Source organism: Doryrhamphus excisus, chromosome 13 (assembly GCF_030265055.1).
Source record: "Doryrhamphus excisus isolate RoL2022-K1 chromosome 13, RoL_Dexc_1.0, whole genome shotgun sequence".
NCBI classification, from domain to species: Eukaryota; Metazoa; Chordata; class Actinopteri; order Syngnathiformes; family Syngnathidae; genus Doryrhamphus; species Doryrhamphus excisus.
In genome coordinates this window covers 16,074,207-16,094,674 of record NC_080478.1, presented here as the reverse complement: position 1 = coordinate 16,094,674, position 20,468 = coordinate 16,074,207, and the positions used below count along the sequence as shown (strand labels likewise).

The 20,468-nt window shown below is 43.5% G+C and overlaps 1 protein-coding gene across 2 annotated transcripts; it reads left to right on the top strand.

Annotated features, from left to right (window-relative positions):
• The first annotated feature begins 149 nt into the window (after positions 1–149).
• On the top strand, positions 150–20,393 carry eif2ak4 (eukaryotic translation initiation factor 2 alpha kinase 4). 2 transcript variants are annotated; one of them, XM_058090279.1, is made up of 39 exons: positions 150–520; positions 598–713; positions 1,294–1,396; positions 1,483–1,656; positions 2,655–2,735; positions 2,832–2,977; positions 3,054–3,154; positions 3,249–3,406; positions 4,154–4,692; positions 4,768–4,883; positions 5,552–5,706; positions 5,844–6,286; positions 6,356–6,428; positions 6,506–6,598; positions 6,678–6,800; positions 6,924–7,028; positions 7,185–7,248; positions 7,342–7,421; positions 7,542–7,643; positions 7,706–7,756; positions 7,868–8,104; positions 8,198–8,273; positions 8,534–8,655; positions 8,880–8,929; positions 9,144–9,312; positions 9,935–10,051; positions 10,170–10,235; positions 10,316–10,486; positions 10,562–10,696; positions 10,870–10,977; positions 11,711–11,839; positions 13,351–13,437; positions 13,991–14,103; positions 14,189–14,244; positions 14,589–14,692; positions 16,092–16,160; positions 16,892–16,936; positions 18,194–18,309; positions 19,739–20,393. In XM_058090279.1, the coding sequence occupies exons 1-39, from the start codon at positions 392–394 to the stop codon at positions 19,794–19,796; spliced, it is 4,980 nt and encodes a 1,659-aa protein (XP_057946262.1). In that variant the 5' UTR covers positions 150–391; the 3' UTR covers positions 19,797–20,393. The 2 variants fall into 2 exon arrangements, 1 of the variants encoding a protein (XP_057946262.1); XR_009132359.1 differs by lacking the exons at positions 13,991–14,103; positions 14,189–14,244; positions 14,589–14,692; ... (2 more) ...; positions 18,194–18,309; positions 19,739–20,393 and having other exon boundaries at positions 10,562–10,737; positions 13,351–13,371.
• Positions 20,394–20,468: the final 75 nt, after the last annotated feature.

Below are 20,468 nucleotides of genomic sequence, written 5' to 3'. Positions count from 1 at the left end.
ATTTTTCTTTTTTCTTGCTTATTCTTTTTGTTCATGCACTATGTACATATTGTATTTAAATGTTCATACATGTACTGTATGCACAGTAAGTGCTTTCTTTATTCTAATTACTGACCTCTAGTGGTCAACTTTGAGAAAGCAACGTGATGACGTCTATACCTGCGACGGGACGTGCGATAGCCACGCGACACAACACTGTTGTGTTGGCCGCTGGGAAGCTAACTACAAGACTGCTAGTTTGTGTTATCAAGAAGCTCAGTGTGAGCTAAAGCTTATGTTGGAGCTGGAAGAAGCCATTGCAGGGTGGCGGGGAGTTTTACTACGTCTTCCGCTTTCTTGGTTGAAACGCGTCAAGGACTGAGCAGGGCTGCCATGTAGACGCGGCAGAAGGATGAGCGGCCACTACACTCGTACAGAGGCTACAGACGACTACACGGTCCAGCAAGAAAATGAACTGGAGGCTCTGGCATCGATCTTTGAGGAAGACTTCCATGATATTCGCCAAAAGGATCCGTGGAAGGCAAGCCGAACCTTGTTTGTTGCTATCACCAACACGCCCAACAAATCTCATACAACTTTGTTGTCTTCTTCTCTCAGGTGAAAAGACCTCCAGAGGTACACCTCTTTTTGAGACCTAAAGGCTTGAACCACGGTCAGGAATGCTACGTGACTGTGGACCTGCAAGTCAAATGCCCACCCGAATACCCAGACGTGTGAGTGCTTATCGTGTTTTTGCTTATGAAAATATCAAATGTGGCACATGTGTAGCTATAAAAGGGTTCCCTAAACAACAACAAAACTAAGTGATATACACTTTACACTCAAACACTGCTTCTTATGTTTTGTTAAATAGCCATATTGCATTTGTTTAGAATCCACAAGAGATATCTTTGCCTTAAAAAAAGTCTAAAATGAACTGAACCAAATAACAAGTGACCTCAAAGCTGTAGTTTAATGGTGCGTTCACACTAATGAATTCTGGTCCAGTTATAAAGAGTTCTAATACATTTATAAGTGTGAACATGGGTGGTGATGCCCCTTCTCGACACAACCCTGCCATTTATCCCAACTTGGGCCGGGCACTCCATCTCTAATGAGACATGATAATACTGAACATTGAAGTTAATTGAAAACAAATATGACATAATTTTTTTTTTGTGAAGGTCTCCCAACATTTCTGTATCGTGGACCCTTGAACAAAGTAGGGGTTAAAAATGACCTCAATTTTAATGAAAAGTCAAGTTTATAGTTATAGCCCTTAATCACACAAGTGATTATTTTCAATTTCAATAGGCCTCCAGACCTGGAGCTGAAGAACGTTAAAGGTCTCTCAAATGACAACCTGCAAACCCTCCAGGATGAACTCACAAAGCTGGCAGCAGCTCGCTGTGGGGAGGTGACAACCACACACATGTTTGAATATTTTAAAAACACTCAGCTCTCTTGCCTGACATGTGTATGTTTACCCTTTGACACACACAGGTGATGATTTATGAGCTAGCGGACCATATTCAGGGATTCCTGACCGAGCACAACAAGCCGCCTTCACGCTCCTTCCATGAGGAGATGCTGAAGAACCTTCGAAGGCAGCAGGAGAAACGAGACATGGAGGAAAAACGTAGAATAGACCAGCAGCGCAAACAGGCGGAAGAAATGGTGAGGAAGATTTACATTTCATGAGAGAGAGAAAAAGATTGTAACCTCTTGTTGGACGCTTAACCGTCTTGATTCAGCATCCAATATTGTGATCTGATTTCTTCTGGTTGTGTAATAGTCATGTTTAACAGGACCTGGTCAGTGTCAAAGTGTCATGCATAAAGTTTACATTGAAATGTTGCATATGTCTGAAAAGATAGGAATAAGAAGCTGCATTCTTAGAGGTTTCCATGCTAGTGCTCAATCAATGACCAGTTTTCAAAGTTGTTTTCTGCAAGAAAGAGTTTTTTTTAATGATCTTTGATTCAAAATGCTTGAGGAAGATGCCGTCAAAGGTCAGATCAGTACATTCTCAATTTCAGGTCAATTTGTAATTGTTTGCCAAAATTTTGCTGATATATTGTTAATGGCTAGAATCACAATGGGCAGGACAGGCTTTTTAAAGTGATTGGTGATTGGCCAGAAAATTGTAATCTGTGCACTCGTCGTCCGACGTCATATTGTTGCATACATAATATGTACAGTGGAATTATTCATTCATTTTCTACCGCTTATCCTCACGAGGGCCGCGGGGGATGCTGGAGCCTATCCCAGCTGTCTTCGGGCGAGAGGCGGGGTACACCCTGGACTGGTGGCCATCCAATCACAGGGCACATATAGACAAACAACCATTCACACTCACATTCATACCTATGGACAATTTGGAGTAGCTTATTAACCTAGCATGTTTTTGGAATGTGGGAGGAAATCGGAGTACCCGGAGAAAACCCACGCATGCACAGGGAGAACATGCAAACTCCACACAGAGAATGCCGAGGGTGGAATTTAACTTGGCTGTGAGACATTCCTGCCTGGAATCTGTCTATAGTGTAAGAAGCACTGTCCGTTATTCATAGAGATGAGTCATCAACGTATGGATGCTTCGTTTGGGCAAAGACATTTTTTAGTGAATGATTTGTTTCATTTGCTGACGTAAGTTTTGCTGAACCTCTTTACAGGAAAAAGAAATCATGGCTGAAATCCAAAGAAGAGAGGAGGAAAAACGAGAGGAAAAGAGGAGAAAAGAGCTTGCGAAACAGGTCTTCGAGCTTCACAAATTTCATGAGCTACACAGAATTGATCTCAGATGTACTTTTTATTTTGATACACATTTTGTACTGGGCTGATCTTCACAGGAGCAACTTGAGAGTATGGAGCAACCTATTCCCGTTAGCATCTTGGGAAAGAGCCCGCCCAGTCCATGTGGGACTCCTCCTGATGTCACAGATGTCCGAAAAGGAGTCCCAAACCGACGTAGGACTACCTCAAGTTCTCGTCACAGGTACGCAAACACTGACTTTAGAGGGGTTTTTTTTTAAGAAAAGTTGTTGCACTTACACACTCCATTCATTTTCCAGACGCGAGACAATTAGTGAAGACAATCTACACACCCAGGAGTGTCTTCACTTCAACAGCAGCACCTTTGGAGAACTTATTGTCCACAGAGGGAGACATTTAGGTAAAAACTATGACACTTTAAGAGGGTCTGTTTATTTACTTTTTTTTTATTTTTTTTTATTTTTTTACTGTTTACATTTATTTTTTCACAACAGGCGTGAGTGAGAGGCTTGGCCGGAATGTTTATAATGGATTTGAGGTCAACTCGGGGGACTTTGCAGTCATTTATGAGTGGTCACTGCGCTGGAACAAGAAAATGGGCAAATTCTTCACCAGCCAGGAGAGAGGGAAGATTGACAACTGTAAAAAGCAGGCAAGTAGCATATATCACAATATATAAGTATATCCCAAAAATATTGTGTGTTTATATTAATATCATGATAGTTTTGGGATGTATATATAAAATTATATAAAGTTTAAATTCAGCGGAGTCTTGTATAAGAAGCTACAAAGCTATATAAGCTATATAATTAAATACATTCATTCATTCATTTTATACCGCTTATCCTCACGAGGGTGCTGGAGTCTATCCCAGCTGTCTTGGGGCAAGAGGCGGGGTACACCCTGAACTGGTGGCCAGCCAATCACAGGGCACATATAGACAAACAACCATTCACACTCACATTCATACCTATGGACAATTTGGAGTCGCCAATTAACCTAGCATGTTTTTGGAATGTGGGAGGAAACCGGAGTACCCGGAGAAAACTCACGCATGCATGGGGAGAACATGCAAACTCCACACAGAGATGGCGGAGGGTGGGATTGAACTCGGGTCTCCTTGCTGTGAGGCCTGCGTGCAAACCACTCATACACTGTGCAGCCCTAATTAAATACAATTGGCTCAAATTGTAAAGTACATTTAGCACAATTGGTTGGCATGTTGGCCACACAGTCAGGAGATCGGGAAGACCTGGGTTCGATTCTCTGCTTGGGCATCTCTATGTGGAGTTTGCATGTTCTCCCCATACATGCATGGATTTTAGGAATTTCAATAGTAAATCTTACTATAAGTAAATATCCAATGTTGTTGACTAACTTTGACATTGAACCCGTGTAGATCCATGCGGCAGAAAACGAGTTAAATTCCCTCCTGCGGCTGGAGCACCCAAACCTGGTACACTATAAGGGGCTTCGATCCAGCGAGAAGGAGGACTGCCTTGTGGTGGCCCTGCTGGTGGAGCACGTTGGCGGCATGAACTTGAACCAAAGCCTCCTCAATCACACGTCCATCCCCCTGGACAAACTCTGCCATTACACAGCCCAACTTCTGGCTGCTCTCGACTACCTGCACTCCAACTCTGTGGTTCATAAACACCTGGGGGCTTCCAGCGTGCTGCTGGACGCAGACGGGAATGTTCGATTGACTGATTACAGCTTATCAAAGAGATTCTCCGATATCTGTAAAGAAGATATTTTTGAGCAGGCGCATGTTCGTTTCTCTGAAGACACGGCAATGCCAACCAAGACGGGCAAAAAGGGGGACATCTGGAACTTGGGGCTCATGTTGCTGGCTCTGAGTCAAGGCAAAGAAGTGAAGGAGTATCCAGTGACTGTGCCCTCCAGCCTGCCTGCTGACTTCAAGGACTTCCTCCACAAGTATGTACACATTTACATTGAGCTTCTTCCAGCTCAACATCACATCATCAATCAATGTACTTGGCTGCTTCATAGGTGTGTATGCATGAATGATGCTGATCGATGGACGACCCAGCAACTCTTGGAACACGACTTCTTGAAGCCTCCATCACCTAAACACCCTCCTGAGTCCGAAGACACCAGCCCAGAAGGTAAATGAATATAACATTCACAATCACAACCAAGTGTGATTTTGGTTTCAAAATATACGCAACATAAAACAATGTGTAAAGAAATTGTAGAAAATATAGAAAAAAATTGGTGCGCCACGACCGCACGGTGGACTAGTGATTAGCATGTTGGCCACACAGTCTAGAAGATCTCTCTGGGTACTCCGGTTTATTCCCACATTAATTGAAGACTATAAATTGTCCATAGGTATGAATTTCAGTGTGTATGGTTGTTTGTCTATATGTGCCCTGTGATTGACGGGCGATGAGTCCAGGGTGTACCCCGCCTCTCCCCCAAAATAGGGAGATAGGCTCCAGCATACCCTCTACCTATCTAGCCTATCCCAGCTGTCTTCGGGCGAGAGGCGGCGTACACCCTAGACTGGTCGCCAGCCAATCACAGGGCACATATAGACAAACAACCATTCACACTCACATTCATACCTATGGACAATTTGGAGTCTCCAATTAACCTAGCATGTTTTTGGAATGTGGGAGGAAACCGGAGTACCCGGAGAAAACCCGCGGGGAGAACATGCAAACTCCACAAAGAGATGGCCTCTCTCTCACGCCGTGCCGTGTTCGGGTAGTTATATGATCAAAATGTTTTATTTTTTAAATGCTATTTTTTATTTTTTTACCCATCCTAGATCTTGCTGTGGATTTTGCATCGTCCGTGATCCCACGCAGTCACATCCTAAACGCACCATTCAGCTCTGGGGTGCAGAGACAGTTTTCTCGCTACTTTAGTGAGTTTGAGGAGCTTCAGCTTTTGGGCAAAGGGGCCTTTGGTGCTGTGATTAAGGTATTTTTATGCTCTAATCCTAATGAAAATACTCTCCTGATTAAAAATTTTAAGACCAGTCCAAAAATTTTAAGAATTTTCATTTTGTACTGTTAAATCTGATGGATTTTTAAATTTGTAATCCCTTACATATTTAGGTTCAGAACAAACTTGATGGTTGCTACTATGCTGTGAAGCGCATCCAGGTCAACCCTGCCAGCAGGCAGTTCAGACGTATCAAAGGTGAGGTGACCCTCCTCTCACGTCTCAATCATGAGAACATTGTGCGCTACTACAATGCATGGATCGAGAGGAGCGAAGTGCCGGCCACGGGTATGCTCAACAATACTGACAGCTCCGAGTCACGGAGCACTGCCGAAAAGCCGCCTCCGTGCAAGAATTCTGTGACTCGGCTCAACGAGCTTGGTCTTCTCGACAACGTGGAGGACATTGCACCTCCTCCTGCGCTGTCTAGCTCGGTGGAATGGTCCACGTCTATTGAAAGGTCCTCCAGTGCAAAGTGTAGCAGACACCAGTCAAGTGATGATGACGACGACGATGAGGATGAGGACGATGAAGATGTATTTGGTGCCTCTTTTTTGTGAGTTCATTCAAGTCCTGCTGCACAAACTTTGCTTGATCACTGACATTTTTCCCTTCTTAAATTTAGGCCATCGGATAGTGACTCCATCAGCGACGTCATCTTTGATAATGGCGATGACAGCATTGATGAGATGTCACAGGTTTGACTATTTCGCACCATCACTTTGTTTTGCTTTTGTCAAGTCATTGCAACAAAAGTATGGTATGTTTCCTGCAGGTGGATCCAAGCACAAAGCCACTGAGCGACACAACGGAGAGCGCAAACTCGGATCATCGACCTCTCGTCATTCTGCATTCCCTTTACATACAAGTAAGCTTTCCCCAATGCTTTTTGTCTGCCACTAGGTGTCGCTGTTAGACTTGTAAGATGTGTTTTCTCCATTGTGTAGATGGAATACTGTGAAAAGAGCACTTTGCGAGACACAATAGACCATGGTCTGCATCAGGACCAAAATAGGTTGTGGAGGCTCTTCAGGGAAATCCTAGATGGTCTTGCTTACATCCATGAGCAGGTTTGATTTCCTTTGACACATTTTGATCATGTTTTATTGATTCTCCAGTTTGTAATAATGGAACCTTAACATCAAATCGGAATCAGCCAAAAGTAATGAGATTTTTTTTCTCCTCAATAAAAGGGAATGATTCACAGGGACCTGAAGCCTGTCAACATCTTCCTTGACTCACAAGATCATGTGAAAATTGGTGATTTTGGTCTGGCTACAGACCACCCAGCCAGTGTGGTAGGCATTAATCTACAAAAAGTTTTATGTGCCATGTAATGTTTTTCTTACTGGTCATCTCTAGCTGTAGACAATCTGTTAGGATCCAATCCAATCCAGAGACATCAATTATTACATACACACATGCAGATGTAATATCCAAGATCTTTTTTACAGGCTGCAGGTAAATTTGAAGTGGAGGAGAGTGGCTCGGCAGCATTGCAAAAACTGGACCAGACAGGTGTAAAGAGCTTAAAATTATTGATAAAATTTTTTATTTTTCTTACTGTGTTCTCCCCTCTGACACTTTTTTCTGCATTGTTACCAACTGTAGGGAACATGACTGGAATGGTTGGTACAGCCCTCTATGTTAGTCCAGAAGTTCAAGGAAATACCAAAGCTACCTACAACCAAGTAATTGTTTTCTATCTATTTTTTACATTGTCAAATAGCAAGAATGTGTAGCTAGTTTTTAATTTATCAACAGTTGTCAACTATCAACATTTGATTGCTTTGTGTGTGTTTTGTCCTCAGAAAGTTGATTTGTTCAGCCTTGGTATCATCCTCTTTGAGATGTCCTACCGACCTATGATCACTGGAGCAGAGCGCATATCTGTCCTGAGCCAGCTCCGTGTGGTAAGTTCCCCACGAGAGAGGTCTGACCCGTGTTGCTTAGCTCACCTCCGTTCACCCTGCAGGAGGCCATACACTTTCCAGAGGACTTCAGTGCCTACGAGCAAGGAACACAGGTGAAGAACGTCTTTACACAGCATTGCAAATAAACATGTTTCCTCCCTATCAAAATATTTTTGTGTTATCATAGTAACCCAGATTTATGTCTTTTTCTTGCATCGTTTCAGAGGAAGGTGATAGAGTGGCTGCTCAAGCATGACCCTGCTTTGCGGCCCACTGCTCAGGAGCTGCTGAAGAGTGAGCTCCTGCCTCCGCCCCAGATGGAGGAGTCCGAGCTCCATGAAGTATTGCAGCACACCATGGCCAATATCAATTGCAAAGCTTACCGCAACATGGTGGGCCAGTTGTTTGCTCAGAACACTTCCCCAGTTATGGATTTCACTTATGATATAGACCTTCACAAGGTATGGCTTCTAAATTGAAAGTTTCCAAAATTAAGTCAAAAAACGTGTTTTCCTGTGAAGGCCTGTGAACGCTGTTTGTTTTGTGTACTTCAGGGCAGCTTCAGTTTCAGCAGTGCCAGATTACAGCAGTATGTGCATGAGACAATCGCCAGGATCTTCAAGAAGCACAGTGAGTGTAGAAGCCTTTTTCACATGTTCATCTGCAAACCTCTGAGACCCTAACATCTGCTTCACTGTGTGGTGTCTAAACAATAAAGTACTGTTCAGAGGAACAAGAGACAGCACAGGTTCTTGTGTTGCATTTGTGCGCACTGATGATCTCCAGCTGTACTTATTTGTTGATGCTCATCATTGCATCACTTCTTTTCAGGGTGAAGGCCATGTTATTTTATGCAGTGGCTTTCAGGCCTGTCTTATGTTTGTCAACAGATGCGGTGCGCCTGCAGACACCGCTGCTGCTCCCCAGAAACAGGAAGGTGTATGAAGGCAGTGAGCCTGCCTGCTTCATGGACCACAGCGGCATGCTGGTGACGCTACCCTACGACCTTCGTGTGAGCCCATAACACTTTGCACACCACATGGTGCACGTCCACACTAGCAAACGAACCCCACTTATTCAAATATTTGCCATCATGTAAACACTTAGCAGCTACTTTCCAGAAATCCATTGGGACAAAATGGTTGTTTTCATGCTATGATTGATTGCAGCCCGGTGTGCACAAACGTAATTATTGTCCAAATGCATCCATCTACTCACTTCTTTTTTCCACTCTAGATGGCGTTTGCAAGATTTGTTGCAAGAAACAACATAACACATCTAAAGAGGTAAAATAAAACTTAATTGAAGCCAGCAAGTTGAAGTCAGGTGTGAGACAGTTTTGAACTAAAAACCCCTCTGAGTGTATTTTTTATATATTAGACGGGGCATGTTTTGACATGTTGCCATATTTGTCATTGTGAAGTTTATTTTAGATTATCCGACATTTGTTCTTTAGTTATGTTGGCTAAATTACAAACATACATGTTTCTCATTCCCCAGGTACAGCATTGAGCGTGTGTTTCGCCCCAGGAAGCTGGATCGCGCTCACCCAAGGGAACTTCTGGAGTGTGCCTTTGACATCATCACACCCGTCACCAACAGCCTTCTCCCAGATGCCGAGACCATTTACACCATCTCTGAAATAGTTCAGGAATTCCCTGCACTTCAGGTTGCTCTCCATGTGTAGTATTTGAGATAGTGTCAGTGTGCGCTGTGCTGCCCTGCCTTGCTTCACAACTAGACAGAACATTTTGTTGACTGGTTCGATACATTCCTGTTTTTTCCAACGGATGCCGTCCTATCAACCTGCATTGTTTGTTGTTGTTTTTTTTTCCCGCCATGAACTTCCCACTTGCATACCTAACATACCAAGCTGTGAGGAAGTCTGACAGATTTACACCGTGTTTATTATATACACCCTAAATCTGTTTTGTGCAGTTTACTCCACTTCCTCTCCTCCCTCCCTGCAAAATCCATTTCCTGTCCACACTTCCCAGTGCTGCCACTTCGGACTGGTGTGCCTCGTGAACCCAGTCAACTCAGGTTCATTCCCTGCAGTGGGTCCTCTGAGAGACCTAACTGAAAGTTGTTGTTTTTTTTAATTTAAACAATGCGCGAGGCAAAATATTACAGGACGGCAATATTTGATCAAGGCTCTTGAGGTAGCGAGGAAGCAAAGGTCATATCTATATGAGTCTATTCCCCTGAATGGGGGTTTCCTGTTTTCTAATGAGTGATTAGTTTCACTGTTGAAGCATTCATTGTGTGTTTTTTTGTTCTTGTAACTGCAGGAAAGGAATTATAACATTTACCTGAACCATACTAGCTTGTTGAAAGCCATCCTGTTGCACAGCGGAATCCCTGAGGACAAACTGAACCAGGCGTCCAACATACTATGTGATGCCATGGTCAGTAACTATTTCACATGCATCACAGATGTTGTCCATGTGTCTGATCCTTTGTAGGTATTAGTATGCACACTAGTGTTTTGGATAAATGTGGTGTCCTATTTTGCTTTCTCTTTAGAGTGAAAAGCTGACCAAACGTGAAGTAGAGGCAAAGTTCTGCAACTTTTCACTGTCCACAAACAGTGTAAGTGTCTACCATATGTATGAATCTTCTTTACAGTAGATTGATTGCTTGTAAGCTCTTGCCTCTTCTGCTGTGTCCAGTTGCAGGTGTTGTATAAATATATAGAACAGAAAGGGACTGTGAAGGAAGTGGCGCCATTGCTGACATCACTCACCAAGCAGAAGACTGCCGTCACGCAGCTGGCCAAGCAGGGCCTCAAGGACCTGGAGGAGGTCACAGTGCTGCTTCAAAAACTCGGAGTGAAACTCCAAGTAATGATGTCTTGCAAATGGATGAACTGATTTTGTACTTTTCCCCCATTCAATGCAGATGTTCTATCTTTACAGGTAGTCGTCAATTTAGGTTTAGTGTACAAGGTGCAGCACCACTGTGGGATCATCTTCCAGTTTGTGGCCTTTATCAGGAAACGTAAACGGACGGTACCAGATATACTGGCCGCTGGAGGACGCTATGACCATCTGGTACACCAAATCCCTTGGACTTGGATGGATATCTATGATGGGTGATTAGATCACCCGCGGACATAACCAAAAATACTTTTGTATTATGTGTTTAAAACATTCAGTGTATTTATTTCCATCAGATCATCTATGTCATCTTTGCTTGACTTATGCTTTATTCTCTTTACGGCCAGATCCTGGAATTTCGAGGGCCCGCCTCTACGGTGCCAGTCCCTTCTGCTGTCGGTGCCAGCGTGGCGGTGGACAAAGTCTGCGCTGTGTTGGCCAACATGGAGGAGCCAGTGAGATATACACATTCACCAACATCCCACATGTCTAATTATTATAATGAAGGAGCAGGAGACCAAGTTTTATATTTAATTCTGCGTTATTACAGCATGCGGTCTCCATGTTTAGAAGCATGTTAATAACTATGATCACTGGGATTCTGTTATTAGTAATGACCTAATAATAGTTTTACATTTTCAATTCTGATATACAATATTGAAACAAATCAGAATAAAAACATATATAAGATAAAGATATATAGACAAAATATTGATACCTTTTAAGTTAAATGCATATACAGTGCGTCATTTGGAGAAGCCAAACCTTTTAAAATAGCGCTATTGTTTTTGTAAAGGCAGATTTGTATTAACTGCATGGTGAAATAGTGGTTAGCACATCTGCCTCACAGTGATGAGATCAAGGGTTTGAAAGTGTTGGATTGGCTTTAATGGTTCTGTTTATGTGCCCTGTGATTGACTGGTCACCGGTCCAGGGTGTACCCCACCAACCAACTCCAGCTGGAATAGGATACAATACCCTAGACCCTCAAAATGAATGGATGGGCATTAACTTTTGAGTGGCGTCAATATGGCTTTTGTGGCGAAAGGGCTGGTGATTTAATCCAGTACTCAAGACGTTGCCCTCCTATAGTGGGTTACCAATCTTGTGATGTCCATAAGTCAAAATCCATGTAATGCTAAGTATGTTCACGAATTGTCCAGCTAATTTCTGCTTTTTTTTTATCAGCCATTGGTAAGCTCCTGTGATGTGCTCGTTGTCCCGGTGGGGCATTCGTCCATGTCCAGAGCCATCAGTGTTGTCCAGAAGCTGTGGAGCGCCGGTGTTGCTGCAGACATTTCCTATGATGTTTCCCAGGTTTGTGTTTTGGTTTTCTCTTTCAATTTAAGGACAAATTCATATGAATCAATGCAGTACTTATAGGTATTATAGCCTGTAATGGATCCCTATTAGATTGTAGTAAATATTCAACAAATATTGTTTACAATAAATCAACTCATACTGTACTTTATGTGTTTGATGCAAATATCTAATCTACCAATCACATTACTGCATGTATTCTAGCACATGAACATGTGTGGTACTAAAGAGGATGTGATAAGTGTTGAACTGAAGCCAAAAACAATTCTGATAAGCTTTAAAGTCAGGCCTTTAGCTTGGTCGTTTTACATGTCATGATAAGGACTGCTATTTGGAAGGAATTCTCATTTTTCTTGCTGATATGAGCAATCAGAATGTTTAGAAAAGCCATACAACTGTCAGCACTTAATAATAGAGCTTTATCAGCCTCTTACAGACAGCAGCATCAGTAAATATAAACTGTATATAGTAGCAGCCAATCAGAAGTCATATAATGTAAACGCTTCATGCATGGATATGTGAAATTAACACATTTTTCGCAGTTTCGGTCATCTGAAGATTTTGATTAGCTTTTTTATATGCTCCCATTTTACACACACGCATATATAATGTAAGCTGGAGGGCGTTTTTTCCCCCCATTTATTTAAAACCTGAACCATTAGTTTAATCATTTAATGACGCTCCCTCATTAATTTTCCATGTGTACTTCATTTTTCCGCATCAGACTCCCATCTCACCCCTCATGTCCTGTGCAAATACATTTTATCAAGGCAGAAACAAAAGTAGTAAACCCTCTAGAGCTGGGCATTTTCAATATTTGACTCTTTTTATTGACTTCTTTAATGTGAAACATCAAATTCCTCTCTCTTCATTCAAACCCTTTGTATAGCACTTTACTCACACTTTGTCTTCTTTACTCTGTGTTATTTTCGTGGTGCTTTGTATTGGTATAAGACATAAATGGCCACCCTAGCCATTTAGGAAAAGTCGGTGTGGAAACAAGCAGTCCTCTGCTCTTTTAATTGCTAGGGTGTTTGTGTGCTTTTAGCTGATTACGCATGTGGCCCCGCGCCTGGACAAGTGGTGAGATGTTGAGAACAGCTTATTCAGATTAGCCTTTTGTTAGCCTATTTCACATGCCGCCGTCTTTGCAGGCGATGCTCGGAGCTAGCTTTGAGCTTGCGTAAGCCAAATGTGGCGAACACCTTGCAGAAGGCCTCAGAAAAGAATTTCCATGTTAGCGCTAAACCTTTTGGTCCACATTTTCAAACAGAAAAGTCGACGTTTACAGCCAAGTGACGCTCACACTTCACACACACACACTTCTGTATCTGACGTGGGAATCAGTTGGTACACATACACACACTGACAACATTTGGGAAACCTGTAATGATTACAAATATTATGCTTTTACAAAGATTATTATGTTCAATGATATCTCTAAGCTTTTTTTGAACGATTGCAGAACATGTACTGCTTCAGTAATCATCTTTTGTTATGTGTGTTAGTCACAGGAGACGTTGTTGGACCACTGCCGAGTGGCTAGCATCACGTGCATGGCCATGGTATCTGACAAAGAGGGTAACTATGTGAAGGTAACACAGTATTCATGAAAACTACTTAGAATCAGATGATACACAATCTGGACAAAAGTGTTAGGACACTTGTCCTTTGTCTATACAGTTTTAAATGAAGGAAATGTTGGAGATCTTGCCTAAGATCTTACTGTTTATAATTTTTATATTCTGCAATAACCGTACTCTAGTCACTTCATTGCAATACTGTACATATTACTGTTATTATATATTGTCACATGCATACTGTTTATAATCTGTATTATCTACAATAGCCATATTATAGTCATTTATATCCCTGTACATATCCTCACTGTATTATAGTCATAGCCTGTTATATTTTTTTACATAGATCTGTCCATTTTTTTCTACATTTACTTACTACTGTACTAAATTGCACTTCTGGTTGGATGCTAACTGCATTTTGTTGCCCTGTACCAGTGACATGAGCAATAACAATAAAGTTGAATCTAATCTAATCTAATCGAAACATGATTGTAAAATCAATTAGGAAGTATCTGTATCTTTTCTCAGCAGCAGCAGCACATGTTTAAGCTATTTGATCCATCTTCAGGTGAAATCATTTGAAAAGGACAGACAATCTGAGAAAAGAGTTCCCGAGTCGGATTTGGTAGAACACATCATTCAGAAGTATCGGACCAAATTCTTTGACGAAAGGAACATCAGGTAAAGTGATTGTCGACTGTTTGATAGTGTCACTTTCATTTTCTGGGAAGCCTGACACAGGGTGTTCCTTGTTGTCCTTCTGCAGGGAAATATCTGAAAGCATGTCTCAGAACCCTAAAGGCTCCCAGCTCAACACCGCAGGTACTGTGCACTCTCCAACGACCGCTACCAGTGTTTACACGTATCTTTTATATGAAGCGGGGCTGTCTGTATGTTTCACTCACAGTGTATAACAGTTGCACCTTTGTTTAACTACAGAAGTTTACTTTCATCTTTCCAAAGTAAAATTTGTACATTATGAAACTGATTAATGCCTCACAGAGTGATGAAAATCTTGTAGCTTTATTTATATGTTCCATTATACACAGCCAACAATGTGTCATAATGAAACTGTATAGTGCTCACACAAGCATGGTTTTCATGACTGCCTCATCGGCAAGTCAGACCTAACGTGTAGAATAAAATCTTTTTTTTTTCATCTGCAGGCTCTTCGGAGCAGCATGGGAGCAGCATGAGCATGAGCTTGAATGTGAATGTCATCAGTTTGGAGAGAGTCTCTGCCAGTGCAAGACGCCGCTTTGAGACTCAGGTAACGGAGTCACTTCAGCTGTTTTTTAGAGTGTACGTAGTGGACCAATCATCAGACCCTTTATGCTAAGAGTCTACTTGGCCGGCGCCAGTTGGTGCCATTTCACGCCAATGCAATTTGCTGTGGCGCCTAGTGTCGCCAATAAGGTGCCAAGTGGCGTGCAGTGGCTCAAACTGCCTCCTAACTGGCTCGTGGTGACCCGTAACAGCGGCAAAAAAAAATTCTAAATTTTTAAAATCTTTGCATCAAACAATTGGCGCTAAGTGTCCACCAAGTAGAACCAAATGTCACAAACAATCCGTCTATTGGAATCCACTGGAATGTAATGGCGCGAGCCAAGTTGCGGAAATGATGCTAGGAGTCCACTGTGACGGTGCCAGTTTGTGCCAAAGATTATGTGAGGCTCGTAGTGGCTCGCTCGTCGTGGCTCGCTCGTCGTGGCTCGCTCGTCGTGGCTCGCTCGTCGTGGCTCGCTCGTCGTGGCTCGCTCGTCGTGGCTCGCTCGTCGTGGCTCGCTCGTCGTGGCTCGCTCGTCGTGGCTCGCTCGTCGTGGCTCGCTCGTCGTGGCTCGCTCGTCGTGGCTCGCTCGTCGTGGCTCGCTCGTCGTGGCTCGCTCGTCGTGGCTCGCTCGTCGTGGCTCGCTCGTCGTGGCTCGCTCGTCGTGGCTCGCTCGTCGTGGCTCGCTCGTCGTGGCTCGCTCGTCGTGGCTCGCTCGTCGTGGCTCGCTCGTCGTGGCTCGCTCGTCGTGGCTCGCTCGTCGTGGCTCGCTCGTCGTGGCTCGCTCGTCGTGGCTCGCTCGTCGTGGCTCGCTCGTCGTGGCTCGCTCGTCGTGGCTCGCTCGTCGTGGCTCGCTCGTCGTGGCTCGCTCGTCGTGGCTCGCTCGTCGTGGCTCGCTCGTCGTGGCTCGCTCGTCGTGGCTCGCTCGTCGTGGCTCGCTCGTCGTGGCTCGCTCGTCGTGGCTCGCTCGTCGTGGCTCGCTCGTCGTGGCTCGCTCGTCGTGGCTCGCTCGTCGTGGCGCCGAATAACGACAACATGCCGAGCGAACACGAATTAGGCGCCACAGCGAGCCACTATGCGCCAATCACATAATCTTTAGCGCAAACTGGCACCAACTGCCGCCGTCCCAGTGGACTCCTAGCATTAGGTGCTTAACATGCTCTGGGTCCGCTATGAACACCTGTCTTCTTATGGTTACCCACAATGCACGTTGATTGCAGGTCTACCAGCATAGTGGTTCGGTCATCAAGCAACTGCATGGAAAAAAAAATTGTTTTTAATGTCGTATGTTTATTGTTGTGCTGTTTCATTTCGGCCATGGAAGCAATTATTTTCTTCCTCCCTTCTCCCTTTGATTATTTCTGACTGTTTATCTTCCTCTCCCCCTCTCTCTTTCTCTCAGATCCACACCAGATTACAGACTCTTGCAAGCAGTTTGCAAAACAAGAGTAGTGACATTGAGGTTCTGGCAGTAAGTCATTTTGTTTACCAGCACATACAACCCCCCCCTTTTCTGTGCTGTCCCTCTTTATCTTTCCAATTCAAGTGTGACATCTCAGGAAAAGGTTCTTGATGGCCACAACACGTTGTTTACCTCATGCTCAACTTCCCAGTCGGAGCAGAGATGGCAGTGAATCCAAACACTGGATGCTAGAATCCAATGAACGTATTTGACTGTATACTAGACTGTTTTTCTGGGGTCTTTCGAAACTTCTAGCCAAGATGTTCCCACCATAAATCATCTTATTTACCGTGTCACTGCACGGACCAAAAATGTTTGTCGTTCCTGAAAGAGCCTGGATTGTGTCAAGCTCTCATCTGTAAATATGACTTATTGAAACACCCCAGGCCTAATCACCGTCATTCCACTAAGCGCTTGCACAGGCCTCCAAGTCTTTGTTGTTGAATGTCAGCAGCCTGTTTGTCTATCAGTCCGACTGGAACACAGCAGCTCTCATTTTCCAATGATAGGCCCAAGAGGCAATTAGCCCCTTCCTGGGAAAGGGACACGGGGTGCTTTTCAAGCCAGGGAAAAAGTGGAATTTTGAGTAATCTTGTGATGAAAAGAGTTCCACAGCCTGTTGAGTGAGACTGTACAGAAGCCGCTATTCCTGGCTAAATTGTGAGGGCATTATTTTACAGCACAATGGCGTCTAAACATATCGGTGCCCAACTATTTGTTCATGTTTTTCGCTCCCGCAGGTGGACCTTCCGAAGGAAACATTGATCAACTTCCTGTCTCTGGAGGTCAGTTTCCTTCTGGCTTTGCTGAGCGCACTTCAGCTTTAATAAAAGGCTACATCCTGATGATGGGAGGAATGCGGTGAGGGGTGGAGGGTGCATGGAAAGAGGCGGCATTATAACTCAAGAGCCCAGACAGGAAGAGGGGATCCCGTCTCCTTCCTTACAGTGGCCTCTGACGAGGAGGTGGTCCAAGGGAACACCCCTGGCTTTTTCCATTGGCGTAAAGACCTGCTACAGTTCTTTAAACTTGCAGGCCCCCATGCAGTCAATCAGGTTTGCTCAGAGGGAGTTAATATTCACGTTCTAAACCCCAGACCAAAACTTTCCTTGTCGAAGGTTAAAACCTCTAATTACGCTGTGTGCAGAAACAAGAAGAAAACAGGAGGGGAAGCTCTTAACACCACTGTTATATAATCACCACTTTATAGATTCATGGGCAACCTCTGCAGCACGTTACCCAAAGCACAGGAAAACACTTCTAAACATGTGACAATACCTTGTTTCTTAGGGGTACAATAAATAAAATGAACATTTCTTTAAGTCAGCCTTAGGATTAAGTCATCTTTGTAAATAAGCAGGAAGTAGCTTGCGAGTAAGCTTGTAAATAAATAAAATAATTCTAAATAATGTGCATTGCTACAATTCTACCTCACAGCTAGGAGACCAGGGTTCAATTCCACCCTCGGCCATCTCTGTGTGGAGTTTGCATGTTCTCCTCATGCATATGTAATGGTAATGGTTTAATTTCATTTGAACATGCATCAGATTACAATTGAATGCATCCCATAATCAGTTCACAGTTCCACATGTCCAAAAGGAGTAGGAAGAAGCAAAGCTTATTAAATCCTACCCCTCCATCTGGTACTTTTACAATCAGTAACTGTTACATTTGTTCACTTCCTGCTTTCCATAATACAGTTTAAGGTTGTTTTTTTTTAATAATGTACCTCGTACCGAAGTACATGTGGGTTTTCTCCGGGTACTCCGGTTTCCTCCCACATTCCAAAAACATGCTAGGTTAATTAGCGACTCCAAATTGTCCATAGGTATGAATGTGAGTGTGAATGGTTGTTTGTCTATATGTGCCTTGTGATTGGCTGGCGACCAGTCCAGGGTGTACACCGCCTCTTGCCCGAAGACAGCTGGGATAGGCTCCAGCACCCCCGCAACCCTCATAAGGATAAGCGGTAGAAAAAGAATAAATGAATGAATGCTCCAGTTCTACACTTCCCCAACTTGCTGTTTGTGTCTATTCCACAGTTTGAGAGTGAGGAGCAGTACAACAGCAGCGTGAAGACTCTGCTATCGCGTCTCCCCAAACAGCGCTACCTGAAATCCATCTGTGATGAGATCCACCATTTCAAAATGACCAAAAGGTATGTGTGTAATTGCAGTCCCACATATTGCTTTGAAGGGACCGTATTAAGCGAGTTCCCCAACTTCTTTTAACAGGCACCAACCAACATTCCAACATACTCCAAACATTATATCCTCCCGTCTTCCTGCTTTTAGTACATAAGCTAACATTGTTTATAGTCTCATGTTTGACCTCTTAACACCACGGCTGATTGCCGCTAAGACCAGGGAGGCGGGCCTGTGTACGCTCCTCAGGTTCTGTGGGTAAAGTGGATAATATTGTCAAGCTCCTCAGCGATGCTGTACTCAGTGGTTGAGCCTCTCGTGTTGTGACACCCGTGAATGTCCTTCATGGGGAATTAGGGGGATTTCTCTTTCTCTTTCATGACCGAGACGATAGCAAAATCAACTATTGGTTTTCATTTCCTGTGTGTGTGTTTCACTGAGAAAAGAACTTCACAGAAGCAAGGAGAATGTTTGTTTATTTATTTTTTGTTAAATCGCTTTTTTTTGTCTTTTTTTGTTGCACAGTGGAAAGTGGTTAGCGCGCAGGCCTCACAGCTAGGAGACCCGAGTTCAATTCCACCCTTATCCATCTCTGTGTGGAGTTTGCATGTTCTCCCCGTGCATGCGTGGGTTTTCTCCGGATACTCCGGTTTCCTCCCACATTCCAAAAACATGCTAGGTTAATTGGCGACTCCAAATTGTCCATAGGTATGAATGTGAGTGTGAATGGTTGTTTGCCTATATGTGCCCTGTGATTGGCTGGCGAAGACAGCTGGGATAGGCTCCAGCACCCCTGCCACCCTCGTGAGGATAAGCGGTAGAAAATGAATGAATGTTGTTGGTGTTGAATGTGTAACCCAAACAAGGAGAGCCCAGTGTGCGGGTCAAAGGGTCCCTGCAGGAGTCACCTGGTTGCAGCAGTACCATAAAGCAGACATGTCCCGGGGACTTGGTTTTCATTAGCAGCTTTATGGACCAGGTCACCTTTTGCCAGTGCAGCATTATCAGTATTCTAAATATAACGTTAAAGTCTCTTCTGGCATTCTAGTCTGGCAAAATGAAGGGCACACCAATATTTAGTTGGACTACCTTTAAGTTTGATATGCAAGTGTTGAAAATGTCAGGGTAAATAATAAGAAAGATTCATAATTGGGGTGGAGGGGTAATGTCTAGTTTGACTTTGAGTTCTGTGTGACTGAGTTTAACACCTCTGGTCTTTAAATAAACTCCTAATCAGTTGACAAGAATTTACATTTTGCACTTTTGGATCTTAAAGGAAAACATATTTTTTAAAGTTTTGCCCCCAATAAACAGGTAGCATCATGATAACATGAAATGCAAATTTTGTCCTAATTTGGTCCTGACCATACTTGGACCACCATGCCATGTGTCTCCTCATGCTTCCATCCCAAAGGTGACTTATCGTGACTTCTTCTGCTCCAGGGTAGCTGTGGTGGTCTTGTACAGCTTGAAGGACGACTACTACAAGACCCTTCTGTAAAAAAAAACCATTGTAATTCATGACCTGGCCACTTCCTGTTTCCGGCTCAGGAGATGTTCACCTTTTGGACTTAAAGAATTTGTGCTTGGATGTCAACAGGAACACGCCCCCAAAGACTGGCTTTTATCCCTTCAAGCTATGCTATACCTCAGCTATGTTGATGTAAGAGTAGTGGTTCTGCCCCAGAAGAACGTTGGTGGGCTTTGTTGCCTTAATACTTCAATAGAGCTTTTTACATAAAAAATATTTTTCTTATATGTGAAAGTGGGAATAAATCCTTCCCTCACATGGCTTCTTTTGTGATTTCATTCCTGCACAACGTTTGGTGATTTGGAGGTTTCATTCAAGAAGTGGGAAAGTCAGACTTGTGTTTGCTTTGGTGATCCTTCTGGAGGAGATTCCTCACCTTGAAGTTTATGAGCAAGCTTTGACGGACTTGTGGTCCGTCTGGTGTGTTTTCCTTGTTTTATGAGCGGCTACTTTATGGCCCACTTATGTTTAACATGTGTTACCATGATGAAAAATAAGGAGTCACAGTATCTCGCTGAAAATAGTACACTCATTCTCGTAACCGTGCGTCTTTCAGTATTCTCAAGAGACAATACTGATGAAATTGTTATGATACTGTCCAGCAGATTCCCTGCCGGATTCCGTTGTATCAATCAGACAGGA

What these genes read in the sequence shown, in the direction of transcription:
- eif2ak4 (XM_058090279.1), top strand. Translation starts at nt 392, where the DNA reads ATGAGCGGCCACTACACTCGTACAGAGGCTACAGACGACTACACGGTC. An exon ending in GCATTGATGAGATGTCACAG is followed by an intron (nt 6,429 to 6,505) that starts GTTTGACTATTT and finishes TGTTTCCTGCAG; the next exon opens with GTGGATCCAAGCACAAAGCC. An exon ending in CTCCCAGCTCAACACCGCAG is followed by an intron (nt 14,245 to 14,588) that starts GTACTGTGCACT and finishes TTTCATCTGCAG; the next exon opens with GCTCTTCGGAGCAGCATGGG.